This window comes from Phocoena phocoena, chromosome 8 (assembly GCF_963924675.1).
Source record: "Phocoena phocoena chromosome 8, mPhoPho1.1, whole genome shotgun sequence".
NCBI classification, from domain to species: Eukaryota; Metazoa; Chordata; class Mammalia; order Artiodactyla; family Phocoenidae; genus Phocoena; species Phocoena phocoena.
The window spans coordinates 87,823,060-87,849,493 of NC_089226.1; the positions used below are offsets into that span (position 1 = coordinate 87,823,060).

Here is a 26,434-nt window from a genome sequence, read left to right on the forward strand (position 1 = left end):
TGGGAGATGGGGAATCACAGGAAAGTTTTCACCAATGTAATGTCATTTTGGGATGATTTCTGTGGTCTCAGAACAGTCAGATGATTGGAGGGGCCATGGTGGAGGCAGGGAGACCAAGTCAGGAGGTTGTTTAAACCGTCTAAGCACAAGATAATACAGACAGGGGCAATGAGTCTGCAGAGCATGGAGCTTTGTTTCTACTTTAACAGGACTCTGTTAGTACCCTTCATTATAACTTCCAGGTACCTGTGACTGTTTCATCTGGTTGTTTAAATATACGCTATAGCAGGTATTGGCTTCGTGCTTACCACATCCATTTCCCTTTTCTGGGCACACAGTTAAACTATGTTTCCCATTTCCCGGCCCCTTTGCATCTAGGTGGGGACATACAACTAGTTTTTGTTTTTTTTGTTTTTTTAATCAGTGGAATGTCAGAGGAAATAATCTATCACTTGCAGGCTGAAACATTTGCACGAGGGTGTGCCTTCTCCGTGTTCTTTCTTTTCCTTGTATCTGAAGTCTTCAGGATCCAAGATAAAGATGAAGATGGCAAAGTTGCCAAACAGAAAGAGCCTGATTCCCTGGGACACATCTTGGAGGAATGCCACTCAGATGGATAACTTAATAAGGGAAACCTGCATTGCAACCTGCTTGAGCAAGAAATAAACTTTGTGACAATTTACTGGTGTTTGGGATTTTTTTGGTTAGCACAGCCAGTGTCAATTATCCTGACATACTTATTTTCTTTTTCTCATATATGGGGTCATTCAGAGGTTTGTTGCTTCCATTTATTCTTACATCTCTTGCTTATTCAGTTAGTATAATTTATTCACTCTATTTTACTCTAAATATCTATATCAGTGTTAAGCTAGGCAATGAATAGGTCACTTTGACTGCCCATACTGGAATACAGATGCAACTCACTGAAGAATTTAATTCAGTTCATTTCAATGACAATTTAAGTGCCTATAATATGCCAGGCATTATGCTAAGTACTAGGTATATAGTAATTACAAAGTATCCTATACCTTGGGTTGAACTGTGGAGTTGGGAGAACAGTAGAAACCCCAGATAAGCTTGGGGAAGTCAGGAGCAGAGCGAAGGTGCACCTCACTTTCCTGATAGTGTGGAAGAAGCAAGTGACTTTCAGAGGCGAAACGGTGATGAAGTGGTTTAGCCAGAGAAACTTGGGAAGAGGTTCTGTGACCCAGTAAAGGTGAAAGAGCAGGAAGATGTGCCCAGGAGTGGTACAGAAAACAGACAAGTCCTAGATGATCTCACAGAGAGAACTGTGGCCACGCTGGGAAAGGAAGGGGCAGAAAGATGTCCTCATCATGTGAGCCCAGAAGGGACCTGAAAGCGGCAGGGGGGGGGGGCGGAGAAAGGGAGAGAAGGAGAGAAGGAGAGAGGGAGGGAGAGAAAGAGAGAGAGGGAGGGAGAGAGGGAGAGAGGGAGAGAGGGAGAGAGGGAGAGAGGGAGAGAGAGAGTGAGAGCATTCTAGACCTTATAATACCTTGTGGTTAAGGCTGAGGTGCAACCCAGGAGTCATCTTCCAAGCTAACGTCAGGCCAGGTGGGAGTGTGGATGTTGAGAAGCAGCTGGTGCGGCGGGACGATGACCCTAAGTACCAGATACTTCACCCTCACTCGTTCCTGCTCTTGACACCTCAGCATTCTATTTCTTCTGGAACTTGGAGAAAAAGTTGGGTGAACACAGAGAGCTCTAAATTTATTAAAGCTAAATTTCCAGCGCACAGTAAAAGGGATGCATAATGTAATGTGAGTTGATTTATAGAAAAATAGAGTTTTATTTCTTGAAGCTCTGAGTCTCTAAGCAGAGATTTGCAAGCATTACAGCTATTAAGGAGGTGATAGGGTTCAGAGGAGGCTTCCTGGAGGAGAAGCAGGTGTCTGAACTGGGATGTAAAGAGTGGATAGGAATGGGCCAGATGGACTAGGGTACTGGCAGGTGTTATAAAGTGCAGGAGGGAAGGTGTGTCCTGCAGAAGGAATGGGTTGCCCCAAGGCCCTGAGTACACGTGAAACAACTAGGGCTGCTCACCAGAAATGTTATCAGTTCAGCATTTTTGGAGACTGAGCACAAAGTGTGAAGAGAGTAGTAAAACAGAGAGGTAAGCAGTAGGGGACAGGTCAACATGATAGGAATGAAATTGTATGTGATTTTATTGTACTGATGAAAAACTGGGGGCCCTGCCCTGCTCACCTCTCCATGCTTATGCCACTCCTTGCTCCCCATGTTTACTATGTGCTCCCAAGACTGACGTTCTTTCAGTTCCTCAAACGTGACAAGCTTCATCTCACCCTTTAGACGAACTACTCCTTTTCCCCTATGCTTTCCCTCCTCCTAACACATTGAACTCATTTGTACTTGTAGATGAGTAGAGTCCCTTAAAATAGTCACCCTGGAAAGCCATATACTTATTTATTGATATTATTCTTGTGTAAAGCGTTTTGGGACTTACCTTTAGCACTCATTTGTGAGGCATATCAGAAAACCCATTTTGTTATCTCAGACTTCATTTTTGGGCCTAAAGTGCCAATAATACTGAGAGTTACGCCCTACTAGACTTTGGACATTTGTCTGTTTCCAGAAACCAAATCCATCTCTAACTATTGAGTATCTTCAAAGGAATGAAACATAGGCTCTGACGGTGATTGAAAAGTGAGTCCTAGAAATGTTTTCGGCAAAAGCATTACATCATTGGGATAAGTGAATACTTTTCTAATGTGGTTCATTTGAAAGTTTGCATGTGCTTAGTAGAAAAAAACCCTTATTATCTTAAAATCACATCTGGTGGACTCATTGGTGAGATGACTTAAAAGACCTATTTTTATAAAAATTTATGGTAAGTAAAACCAAAGTACTTGCTCTTGACACACACACACACACACAACAAAACAGCTATGCTAATGAGATCTGAGCTTGACTGTAGAACCCAGTGAGTTTATAACTGAATCACTCAGATTACCATATGTTGATCTCACTGATTACAAAACAAATATGGGTAATTAATTTTTAGCCACTTGGTCACTGAAGACAAGTCAAGATAAGAGAACGTATATAGTACTTGAGGGAATAACCCTTTTTTTTGTTTTTTTTTGTTTTTTTTTTTTTTGCGGTACGCGGGCCTCTCACTGTTGTGGCCTCTCCCGTTGCGGAGCACAGGCTCCGGACGCGCAGGCTTAGCAGCCATGGCTCACGGGCCCAGCCGCTCCGCGGCATGTGGGATCTTCCTGGACCGGGGCACGAACCCGTGTCCCCTGCATCGGCAGGCGGACTCTCAACCACTGCGCCACCAGGGAAGCCCGGGAATAACCCTTTTGAAGCCTGTGGAGGCTATCTCAGTTCCAACTTGTGCTACTTTCTACTAACAGATAAAAAATAAAACAGAGAGCTCCTGAGAAAATTAAACAGTATCATTTTGCCTGCAACTGGGTAACTACAAATGTTAATAATTGAAATAAATCAATATAAACAGAAGACATTTTCATATTTTATTAGTTTTATATAGGTGATGGAAACAACAAAAATCAAAACAATGGTACAGCAAATTATTCAAAAGGTATATTCATCAAGCAATTATTCAAAAGATATATTCATCAAGCAATATTACTGAAACAAAGTGAATATGATTTAATTTTTTCACATTAATTTCAATATCTGAAACATGGAACTATTAGCAGAAGAACTTCTGTTCCAGGATTTCATCTCCTGTATGGTTCATATTTCCCCTAAATTTGGCAATAAGAACTTATACACTGTGGACTCTTAGTGAAAACTGATGAATAAGAGGTTATGGTTTAAGCTCTTGGCTAAAGTGAAATACTTTTCCAGAAAAATATTCCAGGAGGGAAGACATTTGTATCTAAGGTCATCTAATTATCAATTGATAATGTGAAGCCTCAAAGTTAACAGTTCTTTTAATTTCAATTCTAGCAAGTATCTAATCGAAACTTAGCAAGCTCACTGATTTTGTAACTTTCATTGGCAGCAAACTCCACATATTAACTAGACTCATAAACACACATACATTTCTTTTTTCTCTTTTAAAATCATCTACCTGTTAACTTTATCAAATTCTCTAAACTTTTATTATTTGGGTAAGTAATCAATATTATTTGGGGAAATAACCTCTCCATGAGATTTATTTGGTGGTTCTTTTTTAGTGCCCTGTTTCGGAGAGCTAAGAAGCAGTGGACTGCCGTTTTCATTAAATCTCTCAAAGAATTGGTTCAAGTGCCTAGCTCTGGTTCATCATCTGTGGACCATATGATGGGGGGGGAATCCTTTGAAGAAAGTGCATGTGGATAGTTTGATAAAATGTAACAAACGATGTAGATTCTTTTTCTCTTCCTTCATGTCAATGGAGATTATTTATTTCTTCCTATCTATCTATCTACCTACCTACCTAGCTCCTCATAGCGTTTTCTGTACATGGGCATAGTCAAGTGGCCATCTTAGAGGTGTACAAAGAACATTTGTGTGGGATACAGGTGATTCAGCTTTAATTTTTGGTCAACTACCAAACTGCTATAGTTCACAAAATAATTCATTTAATTTCGTTGAGTGTTAGTTTTCTTACTGATTAAATTTGTTTTAACTGCTCTATGGATTATCTGTTATCAAAAGTCCTATAAGGGATATAAGCATAGCTCGATTATTATTACTGCTTCTGTGTTTAAGATTCCTTGAATAAAAAATTCAGGTCATAAATTCTCTTTAAGATAACTGAGTAAAATATTTTCAAAATATAGGTTATAGGTCCTGTATAGGTCTAAATACAATGACTGTAGTTAGAATTGTATTATAGGCACTTTTACCTGGCACTTCATTCATATAACTAAAAGAAAACATTAGACATTTTCAATAAACAAAAATAGGAATATAAATTTTATCATTGTTATGATTCTTTAAAATAGGTTTAAAATTTTGATGCACTTGAATCTGAAAGGCTCTTGTTGAACTAATCGAACAACCTTCTAAGAAAGGATTTCTTGGCAGGAGTAATAATTTTCCCAGAACCCTTTTTGTGGAGGGATTTCAGTGGAGGCTTTTTTAAGGGTAGAACTCTTTTGGGGGTTTGCAGTGCTCTTGCTATCTCCACATGCTCGTTGCAATAATATTTGTTGCTTCCTTCTGACAGATGGATGAGTGTGCTTTCTGCCAGATCCATACACTGGGCATGGACCCAATGCCCATCTCCATGAGAGCAGTAAATCATGGCAGGTTTGTTGAGCTCAGTTGAATAAAATGGTACCCAAGTGTTGATATCCACATCACAAGTACGGCAGCATGTAATCCAATAGCCCGTTTCAGACTCATCTTCCTCATCATCTTCATTATAGGTGTCAAATTCATCATCACCATCAAAACTATTTGCTTCTGCACTGAAACAAAATTCTTCTGAGTCTTCAAAAGGAGTGGAGTCCCCGGGGTCTTCCGTTGATGTCTGACTATTTGTGAATGTTTTCTGATCTTCATTCACATCGTCTTCAGCACATTTCAACGTATAGAAATAGAATGCTTCTGAAACGACCTGTTTATTGTCTCCTGGTATGCCGAGGAAAATAGTTCCATTTCCCATGTTGCTTCCAAACCATATCTTGCTGTGCTTAATATCTGGGGTCCAATCTGGGGTTTCCATCTCACGAATTTCCATCTTGTTGTCCTCAAAAGAGATGATGTTGCAGACCATTCTTTTTTGATTTTCAAGCTGATAGCCACCAATGATAACAAATTCATCATTGCTTATTTGAGTCAGGATTGCACTGGAGACAGAGATTCCTCCTGGCATGACTGTGCAGTTCACAGCTGGGCTACCCAGAGGGAGATCAACCCTTATTCTGTATAGGTTGGCAGGGCGGATGTTATTGGCAAGTGAATGGCCTCCTAAAATATAAATGGTATCATTTCTGGCAATGGAGACGTGAAAAGATAGCCCATCCTGAAGTTCTGGAAGAACGTATGATGTAGAGCATCCAAATTCAAAATCCACCAAGAAAACATGGGGCAGGCAGTCAGCTACACTGTTCCATTTTTCTGTGGTTCTTTGGGCGGAAGGTATGTATGACCGTCCTCCAAAGAGAACACCCACACTTTTTCCGCGACTATACACCACATCAATGGAATGACCATACCTGCCTTCAGGAACATCTCCTACCAAGTCTTTCTCTGTGCAGCGAAAAGTAACTTTTTTGTTGTTCTTGCAAACAACAGACATGATATAAATCTTATCTGAAAGCTCATTGTTTGGTGTTTTCCCTCCATGGATGATGTACTGATGCTTTTCAGACTCTAAGTTGCCTTTGAATGTGCAAGTGGCTGGGTAACGAAGAGGAGGAAGGTAACAGGAGTCCTTAGAGAAAACTGCAGGCTTCAGTTTGAGATGGTTATGCTTTATATCAAAATGGAAAACTCCAGTGGGGCAGGACCTTTTGGGCCAGCCTTTTTGGCCAAAGAAGAAAACTTGCCCATCAAAATTCATTAATGAGAAGCCTGGTTGAATTAAGGCTATGTTATTACCGACTGTTACCATTTGTAGTGACATATTTTCTGATCGTGGATAGATCTTTTACCTGAAAGAATTACAAAAATTTTTTTGCCTTACTACATCCCTTCATATAAAATCACTGTGTTTAGATCCCCTCACACGTAAGAAGCATTTTAAGAAAAGAGCTGTCCCACAAGCTCGTAGTTGCCTGAATTCGCAAAATAGCCAAAATTCAGGCAGCTAGGTAAGCAAAGAGAAGCAGAACCTTCCAGCTTAATACCATTCAAGAAGCTGGGACCCGTTTTAGACATGGACTAGCGTCCCTTAGACTTCTGGGAATTGTAGTCCTTTTCCCTTAAAGATTCGCCGCTTGCCAACAGAAAGAACGACATTTCCCAGAAATCCGTTCTCTATGGGATGCGTGGCTACGATAGTTTGTCTCTGTGGCTCCGCGAGAGCAGTCTGTCTGAATAAAGACGCAAAAAATGCGAAGTGACTAGGTCGAAGCCAAGACGTAAAACTAGGGAAGAAGAGGTGAGAATGGCTGACGCAGACCCAACATCCAGGTTACGGGAAAGCTTCGGCACCGGGAGCGGCGTCAGGCTACCCCCGCCCGGGTGTTGTTGGAGCATCTCCTGGGGACTCTTATTAACAGGTGACCCAGTAGGAAGCAGGGCTGCTTGTGGCTAGAGCGGGGTTGCCTGGAAACCGCAGTCCGAAGAGACTCCCCGCCCAGGTGTCCTCACGGACTGCTTTGGAGCTTTGGAGCTCGACCCAAAATTGCACCCCCGGGCTTCCCTGGTGGCGCAGTGGTTGAGAGTCCGCCTGCCGATTCAGGGGACGCGGGTTCGTGCCCCCGTCCGGGAGGATCCCACATGCCGCGGAGCGGCTGGGCCCGTGAGCCACGGCCGCTGAGCTAGCGCGTCCGGAGCCTGTGCTCCACAACGGGAGAGGCCACAACAGTGAGAAAAAAAAATTGCACCCCCGGGCCTCCTTAGGTTAATGGGGCGGGGGTGTGACGGGGGCACAGAGAATAAAAAGCTATGACTATTTTGCGGAACCGAAAGATTAGTCTCTGAATACCTGGAGTGCAGGGGAGAATTAACCTCATGTTTTTTTACCACTCCTGTATTTAGTCATGGAAACACAGTAATGAGACTTTAGCGGGTACCCCGCCAGAGGCTATTTGTTTTCTCAGCTGCTCTTCCTCCGGTTTTTAGAGTTCTTTTAGGGATGCAGAGAAGTTTCCTAAACACCTCTCCTTCTCCCTTCCTCCCCCAGCCCCCACTCCTCCCTCTTTTTGGATAAGAAAATAGAGTTAGTGGCTGTTATTTCAAATCTCTCTTTCCAGCCCCAGAACCTTGGAAGTAATTAGTAATTCTGTTGTAAGCAGGCATTAAGCAAAGAGGTGCCAGAATTACTCAGAATGTAATATTTGTATGATTTTTTAAAACAGGTATTTACTAGAGGGAGTAAGCTTGATAAGTTTTAATTTTTTTTTTTTTTTTTTTGCGGTACGCGGGCCTCTCACTGTTGTGGCCTCTCCCGCTGCGGAGCACTGGCTCCGTACGCGCAGGCTCAGCGGCCATGGCTCACGGGCCCAGCCGCTCCGCAGCATATGGGATCTTCCCTGACCGGGGCACGAACCCGCGTCTCCTGCATTGGCAGGTGGACTCTCAACCACTGCGACACCAGGGGGGCCCGATAAATTTTAATTTTTAGAAAAATAATTACTTACCTTGGAGAGATGTCAGGAGCCTTAATGGGAAATGCACGCCCTGTTTGCAGAGTGAGGTCCTAGGCACTAAAGATTAAAGGAAACAAAATAGCACAGATTCCTTGACTTTTAAGAGTAAATTGTTAATATGCTTCAAAAACAGTATAAAACAGTGTCTGAGTATGGGCTCTGAAGGCTGACTGGCTGGATTCAAATCCTGGCTCTGTCACTTTACTGTGTGAACTTGGGCAAGTAATTTAACTTCTTTGTGTCTCAGTTTCCTCATCTGTAAAATGAACTAATGATTTTACCTACCTTACAGGTTGATGTAAGTTGTGATTAGTAAGTTAATACATGCAAAGCACTTTGGACAGGGCTTTATACACTGTAGGTCATAGCTGTGACGATTATGCTTGAACTTATAAAAAGTAAGGTTGTTAATGCAGTTACCTGCCAGTCATGGCAGATGATGTTTATAATGTTGGAGATGATTAGAAGGGCTTCAGGATCTGGGAATCTGGTTAGTGAGTGTAGACTGATAATTTTTTAGACTAGTGAGAATTGGATAAACATATACAACAGAGGAGTTGGTGGTAGGTTCAGTTTAAATAACAGGAAATATTTCATTCTTCTTGTTACCCTTTCTCTAACCCCTCATTAAATATGCAGACTCTGAAGTTGGAATGTCTGAGTCCAAATTTGGGCTCTAAAAGTTATTTGCTGTGTAACTATTTTGGGCAAGTTTTTTGTCTCTTTTTTTTATCTGCAAAATGGGGATAATATTAGTACCTATTCGTTATTTTTGAGAATAAATGGGGTGACACATGTAAATCACATAGCACATATGTGATCATATATGCTGGCACATAAGTATTGAAGAAATGTTAATTGATGCTGTAATTTATTTTTATTCCCCTTGCAAAGGTTCTTTGGACCGTGTGGAGTTTATGGTCAGTCTAATGAGATCTTGGTGGGGCTGTTTGCCTTGAAGATCAGGTGTAATTAATTGCTAATTATTCTCTTCTACTTATGTTTAGCTTACTTGGGAGACTCCTCAAGGTGTGATATTTTAATAATCATCTGTGGGTTATTAAACCAAGTGAGGAACTGGTGAATGAGAAGGATTATTACTAAGGTTATGAAAGCAAGCCTTTTTTTCCTCAGACCATGGTGGTTTGTAGGTTCAGCAACTTGCCTTGCTTATGAAATAACCTGGGCAAGTGTTTGATTTACTCGTGGCCTATCCAGGTATACATGAGAGAAGGCATCTGTGCAACTAAGAAAATGCTCCCCATAGGAACTGAAAGGAAGTACTCTTGGCGCTCAGTTTGGTAAAGGAAAACCATACGCGATTACACTCAGCACGACGTGTGATGATTTTTAGAGAGTTGCTCACGTTTGGGCTGAGGGAGCACCAAAGCCTGCTTGTTGTAAACACCTGTGAAGACCGTTATTGGGATAGAAAGCAAGCTCTACAGAGGTAATGGGTCCCAGATCCCAAGGGGTGACCATACAACAAGAACACTTGCTTTTAAATGGAAAATTAAAAATAAAATGTTTTCATTGTAGCCCACTGGCTTCATTTTAAAGTTCATAGGGATTTGGGCTTCTCATAAGTGAAAACACTGTTATTGTAGATTAAACAAATATTTTCTTGGGCGAGACATAAGGAATACTACCCCTTTTTGTAGCTTATTTTGGGTCACCAAAGATTTCTGACCTGTTCTCCCTTTGGTGCCCTGCTATTTGGCTCACCTCATAATTTCAGGGCCCTAAAAATAGTGGTAAAGTTGATTACTGTTAAGATGAATTACCTCTTCTTGTAACACAGTTCAAGAATCTGTGTATTTAATTTTTAGATTATTCATTTTAAACTATGGCCAGATGACTTATGTATTTAAAGAATGAACAAGAACATTGAAAGTGTTTTCACATTATTTTGCCGTACTTGTTTATTTTGCAGTTTTCCTTTACTAACTTAAATATGTCTTCACAGGAATAGACTATAGTATATTTTCCACGGTATTACTATGACTCTATTCATCACATCTTGGTTTTTAAATGAGTTTTTAAAAGGTGACACTGGAACTAAAATAATCTACTGAAGTGGTTTTCTTTAAATAGGCCAGATAAACACAGGCAGATTTTGAAGAAAAAGACACTGTTCTTTGACCGAAAGAAGTTTCAAAGTCAACACATTAAAGGTTCTTTTTAAAGGTCAGAAATATAGGACCAATAACTTTATACAAGTCTCCCAACCCCATGCTAACATTCCTCAGCAGGGAGATTTTCATTTATTCACTGTGAAGCTAGGGCATAGTTGAGAATCAAAAAAAGGGCTAATGATGTAAGGTCTGGGTTTGTAGTTTCCTGTGTCTGAACTGACACTCTTTTCCTTCCAAAGGAAGCTACTGTACTCAGAAGCATTAAATCTTGCTGATCAGTGTTGCCCGTTTTCCTGATTGCTCCAAAAGAGCAGGTAACCTCGTGTAACTGCAGTCTTTTCGTGTACAAATTAACACTCTCTTGCACGGTTAATCAGGTTTGAGGCATACAATGTTTGATTTTTTTTGCTGGCAGTAAAACCAGGATTAGGTCTTCCTTCTGACACTTACGCCAGAGAAGCATTTATGCACTAAGATTAAAATTTCAACACTGTTGCCACAGGAGTCAAATCCTTGCAGCAGCCTGAGACCAGAAAGCCCCTCTCTTTCCAAATTCTACATCATCCCTTCCCCATCTGGACACCCAGTCCACCTGGAACTAACATACTGCTGAAGGGGGGCATCTTTCCCTTAAAGTTGACAAACGTAGGCTCCCATATTTTAGCTCTGGTAGAAATGAAGTTATTGGACCTACCTGAAGGCCAGGGGCGCAGCTCACCCCTCTCTGAATCTTTGCCGCTAAACCAGGTATTAAATGTCAGCGCTTGGGGAAGATTCACTGACTGCTCACTCTGACCGTGGCCTGCAGAAGGGTGACGGTAAAGAGAGTATGTATGTGTGCCTACAGATGTTCCAGTGAACACTGATCTAACGGGAGTAACTGACTGTGACCTTTTTTTTTTTCTTTAGATGGTTAAGGGAGATATCCAACCAGGGTGTACCCTCAAGATTTAACTGTTTCCTTACTGGTGAACAAGGGAAACATAATCTATTATCTGTAAAGACCAAAAAAACCACAAAAAACTGGTAAAATCCTGATATATTAAAAACATTTTAGAATGTTTAATATGTTTATTAAATGTTTATTATTTAAACACTTAATAAACATTAATAATATAATAATGTTTATATAATTAATAAACAATAATGTTTATTATTTAAACATTAATATTTAATGTTTAAATAATTAACATTATTTAAAAAATACTGTATGATTCGAATGGGAAATTGTTTTTACTAAAGCAGAGACTACTAATACGAATGTCAGTTATTTTGACCGTGAATTGCTCCTCAGTGGTCTCATTTTCTTTAACGCAAGGCTCGGAAGGAGTTCTGATTATGGGAGGCCTACCACCAACTTTGTGTCAGGGAACTGCTGTGTAATATTGTATAGTGGAATGATTAAGAAAATGGGCTTTACAGTCAAGCTGACCTGGTTTTCTCTGCCAGCTTTGCCATTTTCCAGGTGGAGTCATCTTAATCCTTAAGCCTCTTTTTCCCACCTCTGAAATGGGGATAGAAATATTTACGTCAAAAGATTGTTGCAAAAATACTAAATGAGATAAAGTCTTTGAAGTACTCAGCCAAGGAAAATATTCCACAGTGGTCTTAAAAACTATGATAGTAGCCTCCCCATTCCCACTCCAAAGTTTCATAATCAAAGGAAGAATAAACCAAAAGGTTGAGAACAGATGTAAAAGCTGACTTAATTTTTTTTAATGGACCTAAGTTTTTAGAGCAGTTTTAGGTTCGCAGTAAAATTGTGTGGAAGGTACAGAGGGTTCCCATATACCTCGTGCCCCCCACTCACTCATAGCCTCCCTCATTACCAACATCTCCCACCAGAGGTACATTTGTTACAATCGATGAACCTACATTGACACACTATTATCACCCAAAGTTACATTAACATTCACTCTTGGTGTTGTACATTCGATGGCTTTGGACAAATGTATAATGGCATGTATCTACTATTATAGTATCATGCAGAATAATTTCACTGCCCTAAAAATTTTCTGTGCACCACCTATTTGTTGCTCCCTCCCCTCAATCCATGGTAACCACTGATCTTTTTACTGTTTCCATAGTTTTGCATACTCCAGAATGTCATATAGTTTTGAGATTGGCTTCTTTCACTTAGTAATATACATTTAAGTTTCCTCCTAGTCTTTTTATGACTCGATAGCTCATTTCTTTTTAGCTCTGAATAATATTCCATTGTCTGGATATTCCACAGTTTATCTATTGTATTTTCCTACTGAAGGACATCTTGGTTGCTTTCAGGTTTTGGCAATTATGAATAAAGCTGCTGTAAACATCCATGTGCAGGTTTTTGTGTGGACATAAGTTTTCAACTCCTTTGGGTAAATACCAAGGAGCACTACTGATAATTCATATGGTAAGAGGATGTTTAGTTGTGTTAGAAACCTCCAAACTGTCTTCCAAAGTGGCCGTATGATTTTGCATAACCACCACCGATGAATGAGAGTTCATGTTGCCGTACATCCTAGCCAGCAGTCGGTGTTGTCAGTGTTCTGGATTTTGGCCATTCTAATAGGTGTGTAGTAGTTATCTTGTTTTAATTTTCATTTTCCTAATGACATATGCGGAGCATCTTTTCATTTGCTTATTTGTCATCTCTATGTCTTCTTTAGTGAGGTGTCTAGTAAGGCGTTTGGTCCATTTTTTAATCAAGTTGTTTGTCTTCTTATTATTGTATTTTAAGGGTTCTATGTATATTTTGGATAACGGTTCTTTACCAGATGTGTCTTTTGCAAGTATTCTCTGCTATCATGTGGCTTTTCTTTTCATTCTCTTGTCAGTGTCTTTTGTTATTTTATTTTTTTATAGTTTTATTTATTTATTTATTCGGCTGCGTTGGGTCTTCATTGCTGTGCACGGGCTTTCTCTAGTTGCGGTGAGTGGGGGCTACTCTGTTGTAGCGGGCTTTTTGTGGTGGTTTCTCTTGTTGTGGAGCACGGGCTCTAAGTGCGCAGGCTTCAGTAGTTGCAGCACACAGCCTCAGTAGTTGCAGCACGCGGGCCCTAGAGCTCACGGGCTTCAGTAGTTGTCGCACGTGGGCTTCAGTAGTTGTGGCTCATGGGCTCTAGAGCACAGGCTCAGGAGTTGTGGTACACGGGCTTAGTTGCTCTGTGGCATGTGGGATCTTCCCAGACCAGGGATCGAACCCATGTCCCCTGAATTGGCAGGCAGATTCTTAACCACTGTGCCACCAGGGAAGTCCTGTTAGTGTCTTTTGGAGAGCATAAGTTTTTAATTTTTATGAAGTTCAGCTTATCAATTATTTCCTTCATGGATTGTGCCTTTACTGTTACATCTAAAACGTCATTGCCATACCCAAGGTCATCTAGGTTTTCTTCTATGTTATCTTTTAGGAGTTTTATAATTTTTGTTGTTAACACTTAGGTCTGTGATCCACTCTGAGTTAATTCTTGTGAAGGGTATAAAGTCTGTGTGTAGATTCCTGTTTTTGCATGTGGATGTCCAGTTGTTCCAGAACCCTTTGTTGAAAAGACTGTCTTTGCTCCATTGTATTGCCTTTGCTCCGTGGTCAAAGATCAGTTAGCTATACTTATGTGGGTCTATTTCTGGGTTCTCTGTTCTGTTCCATTGATCTATTTGTATATTCTTTCACCGCTACCACACTGTCTTGATTACTGTAGCTGACCTAATTTTAAACAATTCGTTAAAAACAGTTACATCAAGAAAAATATATACCATTTATTAAGCCCACTTCCTGACCATAAAACTTTTCATTTCTTTGTGCTCTATTCTAATTTTTATCCAAATGTATACATATTTTTACTTAGTTATGATAAGAATGTATTTAAATTTTATCTTTTTAATGTAACATTATTTCATATATACTATGAAATGTATATTTTATTTCCAAAATTTTTAATAGTTGCCTAAAATTCCATTAAGTAAATATATCTGGCCATTCAGTATTGTTGGTCATTTAATCAGGTTCTATGTGGCTTAGATGATAGAATGCAGGGATCAGAGGTAGACAGATTTGGAGTTGGGTCTTAGTTCTGCCACTTACTAGCTGAATGGCCTTTTTGACCTTCAATTTCCTTATCTCTAAAACAGGGACGATACCTGCCTTACTGGGAGGATTAATTAATAAAGAGTGTACTCAGTAGATCTTGTGTAATGATGATGGTGCCATAAATATATTTGTGTAAGTGAAGGTTTTCATTTTTTGCCAAATTTTAGGATATATTTTCAGGGTTGACTTTTAAAAAACTGACAAGTAGCTCAGTTGTTTGGCTGATCCTTGGCATTTGGAATGTTGGTCCATGCCTTAAAAAAGTGTCATCATCTCTTCTGTTACTTCCATGATGACTTTTTTTTCTTTGTCTGCAAAAGAGTATCGGGTTATTTCTCTAACCTATTTATGGTGTTGTATAATGATTATGGCACTTGAAATTCCAGCATCAGTGACAGCTCTTATAAAATTGACATATTGGTTATCTCCACAGTAAATATAAAGTAAGAAATGCAACCTAGAAACCAGGGGTAGGTTTAGGTAAGTATTTTAGCCTTTGCATTCTACTAACACCAGAAAACAGGCAGTTTTTTGCTAAATGGGTTAGTTGTCTCCTAAAGAGACTGGAAATTAGCAACATATTTGGAAATGGATTTTTAAACCCTGAGCCCTTGCCACACATTAAGAGAGCATTAGACTCGCAGTGAGCTCCTTCAGAGCCCCCCGTCTACCAGAGTCCTCAGCATAGAAACTAAATGTGAAGCCATGAACAATATTTATTGAGTATCCACTATGTATAGAGTCATGCGGAGAATTAGGAAAAAAAAATCACAGACTCAGCTCTTGCCCTTAAGGAACACGCATGATAGCAGGATGAAGCAACTTTTTGATTGAGGATAAACATGTTTTACATTCTTCCTATGCTCACCCTTTGTTAAAAGTTCACCAAGAAATCACAGTTATAGGGACAGAGTCAAATTCCTACCGAAATATATGGATTTCTCGTGCCTTAAGTCCAAAGACTATGGACAATTAAAGAATACAAGTCAGTGTCATCACAGAGTAGAATAAGTTTTATTCCACAGAGGAGATAAAAAACTTAGTAATGGGATATACTGACATAGTAATTAAATGAAAAGGAAGCATAATTGGAGAAAAATAGAACGTCAGAGATGGAAGACAGCTTCAAGTCCAGTCCCCTTATACCTACATTCAAACTGCTTAAGGCCAGAAAAGTTAGATAACTTGAAAGGGTAACATAGCTGCAGGGGTGTGTGTACATGGTGGGTGGAGGAGGGCAGGGGAGGAGCACAGTTTTGTGAACTCATGACAGTGTTTCTTAAGAAGTGCAGTGACCTCTCAAGCATTTCCATCCCCATCGTATAAATGGAGAAAAAACTTAAATGACGTTGTTGCTCAATGGGTTAGCAAGTGTTTGAAATGAGGTCAGTGGCAGCTTCTCATAGCATTCAAATAGGCATAGACAGGGCTTCCCTGGTGGCGCAGTGGTTGAGAGTCCGCCTGCCGATGCATGGGACACGGGTTCTTGCCCCGGTCCGGGAAGATCCCACATGGCGCGGAGCAGTGGGGCCTGTGAGCCATGGCTGCTGAGCCTGCACGTCCGGAGCCTGTACTCCGCAACGGGAGAGGCCTGCGTACCAAAAAAAAAAAAAAAGGCATAGACAATTTTTACTTCTTTAATAAGTGGCTGATTTTTCAGGAAATAATGTAAATAGTGTGGGAAAGGGAGATGTTTGGCTTGTTGAATGAATCCCATGATAGAAGCCACAACTGAAACTAGCCAAGAGGAGAAAAGAGGAAGGAAAAGGAAACGTATAGAAGGAAGCAATCTACAGTTAGTATGATGGGTTGTCAAGAGAAGAATGTGACAAGGGACTTGTCATTTTTTATTTAAAGTAATGAATTAAATACAGCCACCTGACCAGAATGTTCCGTGATGTAAGGTGGACACTTAGTTGTAAAACAAAATGGAGCAAAATTTCAGAGGTGTTTTACAATGTTGTACTAGAAAGAAAATGCACTTAAAATTTTTATTCTTAGAGAAGGAGGGAATTTGTGTATGTTAATTTCTACCTTTGAGTATAGAAACCATGATGGCAAAAAGAAATTGATTTTATGTTGGTGTGTGTGTATGTTATGTGGTGTACATCAAGGCAAAATTGCAAATAAAATGCTGAGAGAAATTGGAAGCTAGGGAAGTGCTGTATTACTTCTTAAGGCCCATTTATTATTCCATGGTCATAGGAATTTAGAATCAAAAATAGCTGAGAAATATATTTTTAAATCTTATTTCTTTTAAGATAACGTCAGATGAAAAGGTCAGCTTTATTTGCAAGATCTGGCATTTCAAAACACTTGGAAATGAATTCCTAAAAGCAGAGTTGATTTAGTTTGGCTGGTCTACACCTGCTCCTAACTAACTGTGCAGGTGTTGCTTTAAAGCAGGCTTTCTGGTTTTGTGAAAGTGCTGTGCACTGTCCATGTGGCCGACAGGCTCCGGAGCTGGAGAAAAAGGGATGATTTTAATTGAGAGTAGATGCCTTTGTGTCACAGTAGTTATGCAGTACAGATAAAATGAGCAGTAATGGGACATTGCGTCCCATGGGAAGGTGGGATTACAATTGAGCTAATAAATCTTTTATGATTGAAATCTTATTGCATGATTATAGAGCTCTAAAGTTAACTTAGAAACTCTACTGCCTTATGGATTCACAGCTTTATCAGGGGCCTTGAAAAAATGTTCACTGAAAAACACTGTTACTGTCTGTAACTCACTGAGGTAGTTGATCACATTTCTGAGGCTAGGAGATCAGTTTTGAATAAGATTGAAATGTGTGTATTGTACATTTTTCTTGATAAAATGTATTAGTCTAGAGGTCAGTTAATATGCTTGTAGGAGTTTTGTTAGGGGGTGAAGGTAGGGTATTGACTTGTGATTACACGACTCTTAAATTTTTCAAAAAAGCAAATTAAGAAACAAAAAATGGTAGTGAAAAGGTATCTTTCTGCTTTCAAAAACAATGGATTTTCTGAAATTTGTCTTATGGGTATATCCTTCAGCTTCCATGTCCACAGGTAATTTGCTTTTTAAAAAAACAATAGGCAGTGAGCAGGGAGAGGCAGTTCTGAATGCTTAACTGTTTGCATTTTTGTTTAATGGAATTAATAACTGTGTAGTTGAAAACAGTCTAATAGTTGACCTGCCTCAGTGAGTCAATGCAGACGTTTCTGGGTTAACTTAAACAGCTTGGAGGAAGAGTATATTTTGGGGAAATAAAATTGATTTTATACAATCTGCTGATGAACAACAGGGCTTAATGAATGATAGCCTCAAGAAACCCCATTGCAGTGACTTGGATGGATTATCAGGAAAGGGGGGAAGCAAATTTTTCAAGAGGAAAGTTTCTGCTCAAACATGTAATTTCATAGATCAGTATTATTCCCATCCTCCAGAGCTTTCTGCAAGAGGAAAACAATCAACACGCCTGAGTTCCAACATTTCTTGGTAAACTTTTACTGGGTGTCTTCTCTTTCTCTTTTCCTTAAGGTGAGATCTTTTGTCAAGGAAAGAGTAAAACAAAGACATGCGTACTTCTGAGACCTCTGCACAGATGACAATACACAACTTCTGTCTTCTAAAGCTTTGTAATCAATGTTCAGCCCTAAGCCTCTCCTGCCTCCCACAAATGCTTTCCATAATATTCACTGCAGAGGCTTGTACCTAGGGGAGTTTATATGGAAGTCCAGAGGCTTATACTGTCAACTTTTTCGGTGATAATGGAGAATTCCATGCTTTTTAACGTATTAAAAAAGGCTTGTTGGGAGAAGCTTATAAATTGGAATGCTGTGTATTCTTAGATGCTAGAATGTATGTCTTTATCTCATCCTGATAAACTGTAAAGGACTTTAGCTCCTCTTCTGTTTTTAAGGTGTTTTGTATTTATGCCTTCCTCTTTTCCTTTGTTTTCTTGTTCCTACTGGTAGATGTCTAAAACAGTGGTATGTATGCATATGTGTCTGTGTGTGTGTGTGCTTTGTCTCAAGATGTTTTGTATGTTATTGGGGTACAGAATGTGCTTGTAGTCAGATGCATGGATACATCCAACCAGGGTGAGATTGCTGCCTGCTGTTTAAGTTCCTGATGACTTTGTGTATGCCTTACATGTCATAATCAAGAACATCTCATTACTGTTTATGACACGAGAACCACATAATGCTGCTCATCAATAGAGTCATTAGTTGACAAAAACCTCACTTACAGTTTCTTTACCAGATTCCTTTATTTGTTCTCTGTGATTGGACTAGATGACCTTTAGGTTTCTCTCAACTCTGAGAATCTTTGGCAATTTCTGTCCTTGGATTTCGTACTCCTTAATATGATCTAAGCGACATAAAAAGTATTATAGGATGCAAAATAGTTGTTGTTCAGTCAAGGCAGAAGCCATCAGTTCACACCGGGTCTCTTCTATCATGTCAATAAATCTATACCCGTACAGTATAATTTGGTCTTTTGAGATTTGTCCATTTTCCAAAGTATAAAAGGAGACCTAGCCTTTGAAGTCTCAAGGTTGATGGTTTCATTCCTCAGGCTAGATGAATTCTTTTTAAAATATCCCATTTTATGTTTCACACAGCAGGAGCTTCTTATTAAGAAGAACTATGAGAATTTGAGAATGTGGGCTTTGATAGCCCCTGCACAACTCTTTAAAAATGTGTTATTATTTATTACTTTCAAGCATCGGTGGTAAACCTCACAATTTAAAAAAACACACGCAAACGTTTTTGCAGACGTACACCTTTCTGTGCTGTTAGAAAGCAGGTTACGTACTTTGAGAGGACACTAGCTCAGGGTGACTTGTTTCTTAAGGCTTATCACGCACGCCTCTGACAGTTGTGTTTTGTTTAGCTAAGTCTCATGAAGCAGGGACCTGAAGATAAGCATCAAAGATATGCTACAGAGGGCTGCCCTGGTGGGACAGTGGTTGAGAGTCCGCCTGCTGATGCAGGGGACACGGGTTCGTGCCCCAATCCGGGAAGATCCCACATGCCGCAGAGCGGCTGGGTATGTGAGCCATGGCCGCTGAGCCTGCGCATCCGGAGCCTGTGCTCCGCAACGGGAGAGGGCACAACAGTGAGAGGCCCGCGTACCGCAAGAAAAAAAAAAAAGATATGCTACAGCAATGGTGATAATTCCACATACCAAATTTTATAATAATGTCTGTAGAGGAGCAGGTACCCTTTACAGGGACCTTCCTGGGACAGACACCCCCCTCCCCACCCCATGTCTTCTGCCTGCCTCTTGTTTGTAAAAAGGCCCTAGTCTCCTAGATCTTCACTGAGTTCCAAAGAGCAGATTCAAACAGCTACTAACTAGGGAAGTGAGGGAATGTACAAACAAAGGAAGAACAAGCCCAACTTAATTTTTTTCATGATTGTTATCTTAAACCAATTTCTTGATTTATGACCCCAAACTGTTGAGATAATGTCCTGTGGGTTCAACCAGCTGGCCCCAAGTGGACCTGAACTTGATGACACCGGAAGATCAATTAAAAACTGAAACTCCTAAACCATCACGGAGGCTCTGAGTACATAATACAATGTTGCAACCATTGCTTTTCCTCTCTCCTAGAAAAAGTTACAAAAGACAGACGTCCCTGCTATTCCATAGCAATGGAATGAAGGGTTGACAGTGGGGAATTACAGCCATGGCATCAGCTCCTGAATAAAGCAACTTTTCCGTTTTCACCAACACTTGTCTCTCAAGTATTGGTCTTTCCAGCAGTGAGCAGTCAAACTTGGGTTCAGTACCGGCCTCATCTGTCCTTTCAGAGAGCAGGTGACACTAACCAGCTTGAGTGGTCGTTAGTTTCGTTATTTGTTAGTAAGAAAGGGGACTCCAGGAAGGTTATGTGACTTTCTTGCTAGCTCCCAGTGACTCAGTAAGAAGAGAGCCGTGTTCCTAAGGAAGCTTGTGGTCTCCCTGTGAAGTTCAGTAGTCCAAGCAGAGCAATACATCCTCCTAGTGGTTCTTCTGGGTGCTGTGACTGTGAAAGTGTTACTTCTGATTTACCAGTGGGCGTTGTTATACATTTAGTTTTAATTATCATCACAATATGCTCTGGGTCTTTTATGTGGAGCTTTAAGCCTTAAAACAAAACACCAAACCAAAACAAAGAATCTTGTTGTCCAAGCATGTGTCTGTCTCTCTCTCTCTTCCTTTTTCTGTTTTAGAAAAGTACTTTATGGTAAAAACACAAACTAATGTGAAAGGTAACTGACAAAGCATTGCTTCCTTCTAGAAAACCACTAGGATTTGCATAAACCACTTGACTGTCTGGTAAATGATTATCTGCTCTGTCAGTCTCTGGGGACTTTTAACATGAGGTTATTTATATTTTTATAGATAAGGAAAGTTCTAAATTTGAAGGTGGATATCTGTTAAACTCTCTAAACAATGACAGCTTGTAAAACTGGATTTTCCAAAAGTCTTTAAAAAGTCAATAAAAACATAACCTCTCCTGTATTCTGGTAACCACATGAATAAAATTAAAGGCATTGAAAGATTTTGAATTTGTGCTGTGTACAGCCTGTTGATTGTTTTGCCTTTTAGTAAAACTGAGATGTGTTAAGGCTGAATACTCAAAATACACCAATTTGAGAATTGCAAAGGAAGTTTAAAGGAATTTCTATTATCACCCTTAAAGCACCCACGAGAAGGCATTTATAGCAATATAAAATACAACCTGGCTGCTTCTGTTTGATATTTTGCCTGTAGAAGTAGATTACCTGAGAAGCCTTGAGAAAGAGATTGGTATAATACAGTGTTGGAATCTTGCTGGGATGCACTTCTGGAAGAGCAGGAGTTTTTGTAATTAAGTACGCGTCCTACTGATAGTAAAATAATATCATTATTTATTATTTAGCAACTGCAAGCGTAATATATTAAACTATGGGTTGCTGAAGCCTGGCGGTATTATAGGTAAATTTGCATACACTGTAACTGGTACTTTTTCCTATATCTAATTTTCAGGTACAAATAGCTTGAAACAGTTTCTTTCATTTTGGGTTGGCACATAGCTACACTTTTTATTTTCACTTGGACTTCTACAATACCATGTTTTAGCTAGGGTTGTAATGCATCACGAATTCTCTTGATTGATCTTTGGGTAATATTAGTACCTTCAGAGTCAAAGGGGTCACAGTCAAAACATGTCTTCATGTAGACAAAGGACAGAATACTAAGACTGATCCATTATCATCATCATCATCACGGCTAACATTTCTTGAGGTCCCATGTATATTCATCTAATCCTCATAGCAATCTTGGGAGGTTCTTGTAGCTTCGCAATTCCAGTTTAAAACCCTTGGGGTCAGATGTCTTTCAGAATTCAGAAGTTTAGAGAGGTAGTCAGGGTAAATGCCACGTATTACAGAAAATCTCCAGTGGGATCAGGAAAGCACCTCAAAAGCAAGCCCATTAGTATTTTTTCAGGGAAGCATATGAATAGTTATACTATCTAAACAGAATAAATAAAAGTCATAAACACTTTCATATTAATTCAGGTCAGGTCTTGCCACTAGGTGACTTTGGGTATCATCTTATGAATACATTTTTGTTTTATTTTTTTTTTCTGAGCTTTTTGGTAAATACCAAATAAAGTTAATAACAGACACCAGATTTTCACTCTTGTTTTGGAAAAATAGAAGAACCATGGTGTCTATACAGTATCAGAGAACCCCTCCTTTTTATTATCCCCCATGAATTACACTGGGTGCTTAGGCTGTCATTATTCTTCTGCTTTGTGTAGATAGTCATTTTTTCTCAAAGCTGTGTAAGAATCATATTTCACACAGAATGAATGGAATTCAACAAGATGAAATATCACAACTAAAAACAAAGTTCAAACTCTGCAGGGATTGAGGCGTTGTGTCTTAGCTGACAAGCATTTAGTTAGCGAAGCAGTCAATGAATGAGCTGACATGTGAAGGGGCCACTAGCATGTGAACGTGATCTTCAGGTATAAAGCAGGAGTGTAACATTTGGAACGTGAGAGTTAGTCAAATCTCAGTGTCTCCAGACGATACCTGGAGTCTTGTCTTCATTTCTGGATGGCATATTTTAAAGGGATGCAGGCACTGTGAAATCTTTTCCAGGTAGATTGATCAAAAGGGTGAAAGGACCCAAAGCCATGTCATACAAGGTACAGATATAGTGATTGGGCAGGTTTAGTTGAGTCTTTTGCCAGCTTCTAGCAATATCTGACTATAGTACCTGCTCAAATGCATAATTTTAGCTCAAGACTGATGGACTGCCAGCTCTATGCCACCTCCTAAGCTATGAAAAGACATGGACCCTGCCTTTCACGGGCTCTAAGTCTAACAGAGGACACAGAAATGTATACAACTATTTACAATACAATGTGATAAGTGCAACAGTAGACACCACTTATAGAGAGGCAGCACAGAAATTATGATTTGCTCTTCCTGTGATGATGGGAGATGGGAAGCTAAAGCTTTCAAAGAGAAACTGAATCCTGAACTGGGTTTTGAAAAAGAAATGAAGTGAATGAAATGAGAAGATTGAGAAAGGACATTATAGTCTTGTTCAAGTATTTGAAAGGATATCACGGATAAAAAGGATTGAAATTATTCAGTCCCATCCAGGGACTCAGGACCAGTTGGGGTAGGGTACGGGGAGACAGATTTAGGCTCAGTCTTAGAAGGAGGCTTTAATAGAGCTGTCCAAAGGCTTCTTTGGAACATTCAGAGTTCCCAGTGTCTGGATGTCTTAGAGCACAGACAAGTCAGCTGTTCGGCAGCAATAGTACAATAGTATGGAGGGGTATGTGTGTGTCATGCAATGGTTAGAGAAACATAATGAAGTACTTAAGGGCATGGGTTCTAGGATTACACTTCTAGAACTGACACTTCTGCCTACTGGCTCTGTGATCTGAGATAGAATTGTTATGAAGTGCTCGGAATAGCACCTGTTACCTAATACATGCTCAAAAGGAACTAATAAATACTAGCCACTATTGTTGTCTTTGGAAGGGTGGTTGTTTGACATATTCTTTGAAGTTCACCTTACCTTGAAAGATTTTGGGTTTCTAATTGTGTAACTGTGATGATATTCCTGTGAATTCAGAAGATGGAAATGAGGAACTGAAGCAAAAATTGTGTTAGTTAACAGTTTAGCAGTTGAGATAGGAATAAAACTCTGGTCTCTTGAACTAGGGTTTATTGCTCTACTAACTATCTTGACTTGTCCTTTTAGGACCTTGGAATTCTTCTACCTACACATCTGGAGTATTTTTAGGAGAGGCTGGTACCGCACGACTCTCTGTAGCTCATGTTCTTCTTTGTCTTACAGAGAAAGTGGCTTCATGAATAGGAATGCCTGCCAGATACCAGAATTGGAGGTGATGGATGAAGATCGGCATATTGAAGAAGTCTTGGATAAGTTTGTGAATTGTCATGAGCAAACATACGAAGAATTTCTGAGCACTTTCACTCATCTTTCAAAAGGTAAAATGGAGAAGTAAACTTTCTATAGCAGTTGAGACAATGAATTTTATTATAGTTTTATGTCTTTGCTGTCTTTTTCAGAAAGACTATTGAATGAGCATTCATTCATTCTATCTCTTTGATCAGGTAATTCTCATCAGGGTGTTTGCAACTGCTGCATGTAAATACTAACATTTTTATCCAATCAAGAGTTGTATTATGGAGTCAGAGCCATTGAATTTGAGAACTAAAGAGGACTTGAGAAATCATTTAGTAATAATCCCTTCGTTTTATTTTTGAAGAAACACAAGTGCAAAACAGTGGAGGTTTTTAAAAGCATATTGAAAACATTGAAGAAATCTAGCATCGTGTAGGGTGTGGAGTAACACTGCACACTTTGGGATTCTGCCGTAGCCACTTTCTGCCTTGGAGGGAGGTCACTGAGTAAAGAGGGGATAGTAATAGTACCTTAAAGGTTGATGTGGGTTATTTGAGATAATCCACCTAAAGCTGTTAGCGTAGCGGCTAGCACGGACTTGCTGAATGAAGGCCAGGCATTAGTAGTGTTGTTGTCGTTGTTGTGATGATGATGAGGCTATGCTTTCTGTAGAATGGAAACAACCTTTTAGACCGGAGTGATAACTAAAACCCTAAAGGCCAAACCCGTGCTGTGTGTTTCTCGTGATGTGTTTGGTTGCCTCGTGCAGTATTGTTGTTTTATTAAGCCAACAGTTATAAGTTGGAAATTTTACATAAAGAACTTGATTTGCTTTTTTATTCTGATTAAGTGAGAAGGTCGGTTACCTCTTATTTCCCTGATGGCAGTATCAGCTGGAGTTCAGGAGCCCTTGCCATGTGACCTCCGTCGTTTGACACACTCTCTGGCTCTCACACACTCGAAAAACCTGTGTATACCCTGCCTGCTTCCCTCACTTAAGTGGCTTCTGTAGGCATTGAGTTCTTGCTCTCAATCTTGGTCCTTTCTGGGTCATGGGATCCACATTCGGGAGACTGTTGACTCAACTCTTAAGCGGGGTCCAGTGTGCATCTGGTCATGACAGTCTCAGGATACCTGACTTCATGATTTGAAGTTATAGTTCATGTATCCTTAAGAAATGTAAAAGAAGGGTAGTTATAAGGAAGAAAAGGAAAAGTGATTCCAACCTGATTCTTTTATTATGCCAGGTAGTGGGAATATCATTATCTATTTTGTTTACACTTAAGGGAAACAGGAAATTTAGGAAATTCTTGTTAACTTGGGCTGTGAATGATCTATTTTGGCATGATATGTGGATCAGATTAATCTTGATAATGGCCAAATCATCTTTTGGTCTATGCACATGGATTTAGGAAGATGCTTGCTTTCTCTGAGCCTAATGATAGTTCCATGTTTTCCAGAGCCAAACATGGCAGTATGAATGGCTGGGGTAGGGTGTGGAATCAAGGGTAAAACTGGCAGAATTAATGCATTTCAGTGTGCCCGTGGCATTTTGATAATCCAGATTATATCGGAAATGTATTTGTAAGGTGGACTTTATTTTTGTACTCTGAAAGACTAAGAACTCCTTGCAAGGACTTGGATATTCTAAGGAGGTTATGCTGTTTTTGTTTTTGGGATGAGGGGTCTAATTCTTTTTTCAAATTTCTGTATGCTCATTCCATGCCGAGAGAAACTGTTGCAGATATGGTGACTTCATTTTGAGTTCAGTTTTAGGCCCCAAACTGAGCTGAAATAAATGATGACACAAGTCATGTAAACTGCATCTCCAAGCACACTAGTTTTTTCCCTTTCAAAATGTCCCTAGGCGCCAGTTCACATTATAAACTAATGACCTGAAAAAATTCCTCCTACAGCAAAGATTTGTGAGTGGAAAAATATGTCTTAAATCAGTAAGTGTCCTTTTTTCCCCCCAGAAACATTTAAATACCTTCTGAAAAGCCAAATAGTACTTAGGGTCAAGCCTAAGAGTTGAATGATAGCCAGCAGAATTGATCAGTTGGTGTGTTCTGTTAGTTCTGTTTGACGGAAGACATGAAAGCTGTTTCTTCAAAGTTTTCTCCTTCTTTCCAGCCCTTCATTTGTCTTAGTGTATTTGGTTGTTTTGCTGATATGAAGTGGAATCTTTTCTGTGTTAAACTGGCTATCACCACATATACTTATGTACATTTCTTTAGTAAGTTTAGTATCTCAAGTACATTACCATTTCCACTGATTGTTCTATTTATTTTTATAATAGTTATATGCCAGAATGTTTATGGGATTCATTTTCTTTCCAAGAGTGTTAAAGGGGTCAGTAATCCTATTAAAAATATTTCCCTGGAAAAAATTAAACTATAGCCTTATTGAAGAAGTTCACATTACTGCTTCAGATGCTTGGAAAACAGTTGGAAACTGTTAATATTGTACCATAACTGTAACTGTAGTACATTTATGTTGACCATGTTTTGCAGTTTTTTGGTTTTTTTTTTTCTTTTTTCCAGTACGCGGGCCTCTCACTGTTGTG

General features: G+C 39.6%; 2 protein-coding genes across 2 annotated transcripts in view; one reads left to right on the plus strand and one right to left on the minus strand.

The window, feature by feature from the left end:
• Window positions 1-4,408: 4,408 nt before the first annotated feature.
• On the minus strand, window positions 4,409-11,213 carry RAG2 (recombination activating 2). Its single transcript, XM_065882024.1, has 2 exons — window positions 11,088-11,213; window positions 4,409-6,596 (listed from the first exon to the last, which is right to left on the minus strand). Exon 2 carries the CDS (start codon window positions 6,566-6,568, stop codon window positions 4,985-4,987), a length of 1,584 nt encoding a protein of 527 aa, XP_065738096.1. The 5' UTR covers window positions 6,569-6,596; window positions 11,088-11,213; the 3' UTR covers window positions 4,409-4,984.
• IFTAP (intraflagellar transport associated protein) overlaps window positions 6,965-26,434 on the plus strand; it is a 60,004-nt gene continuing 40,534 nt past the window's right edge. The window contains exons 1-2 of the mRNA XM_065882025.1: window positions 6,965-7,045; window positions 23,797-23,951. Coding sequence (XP_065738097.1) covers window positions 23,810-23,951 — 142 coding nt within the window. The 5' untranslated portion in view covers window positions 6,965-7,045; window positions 23,797-23,809. The remainder of the gene's footprint in view (window positions 7,046-23,796; window positions 23,952-26,434) is intronic.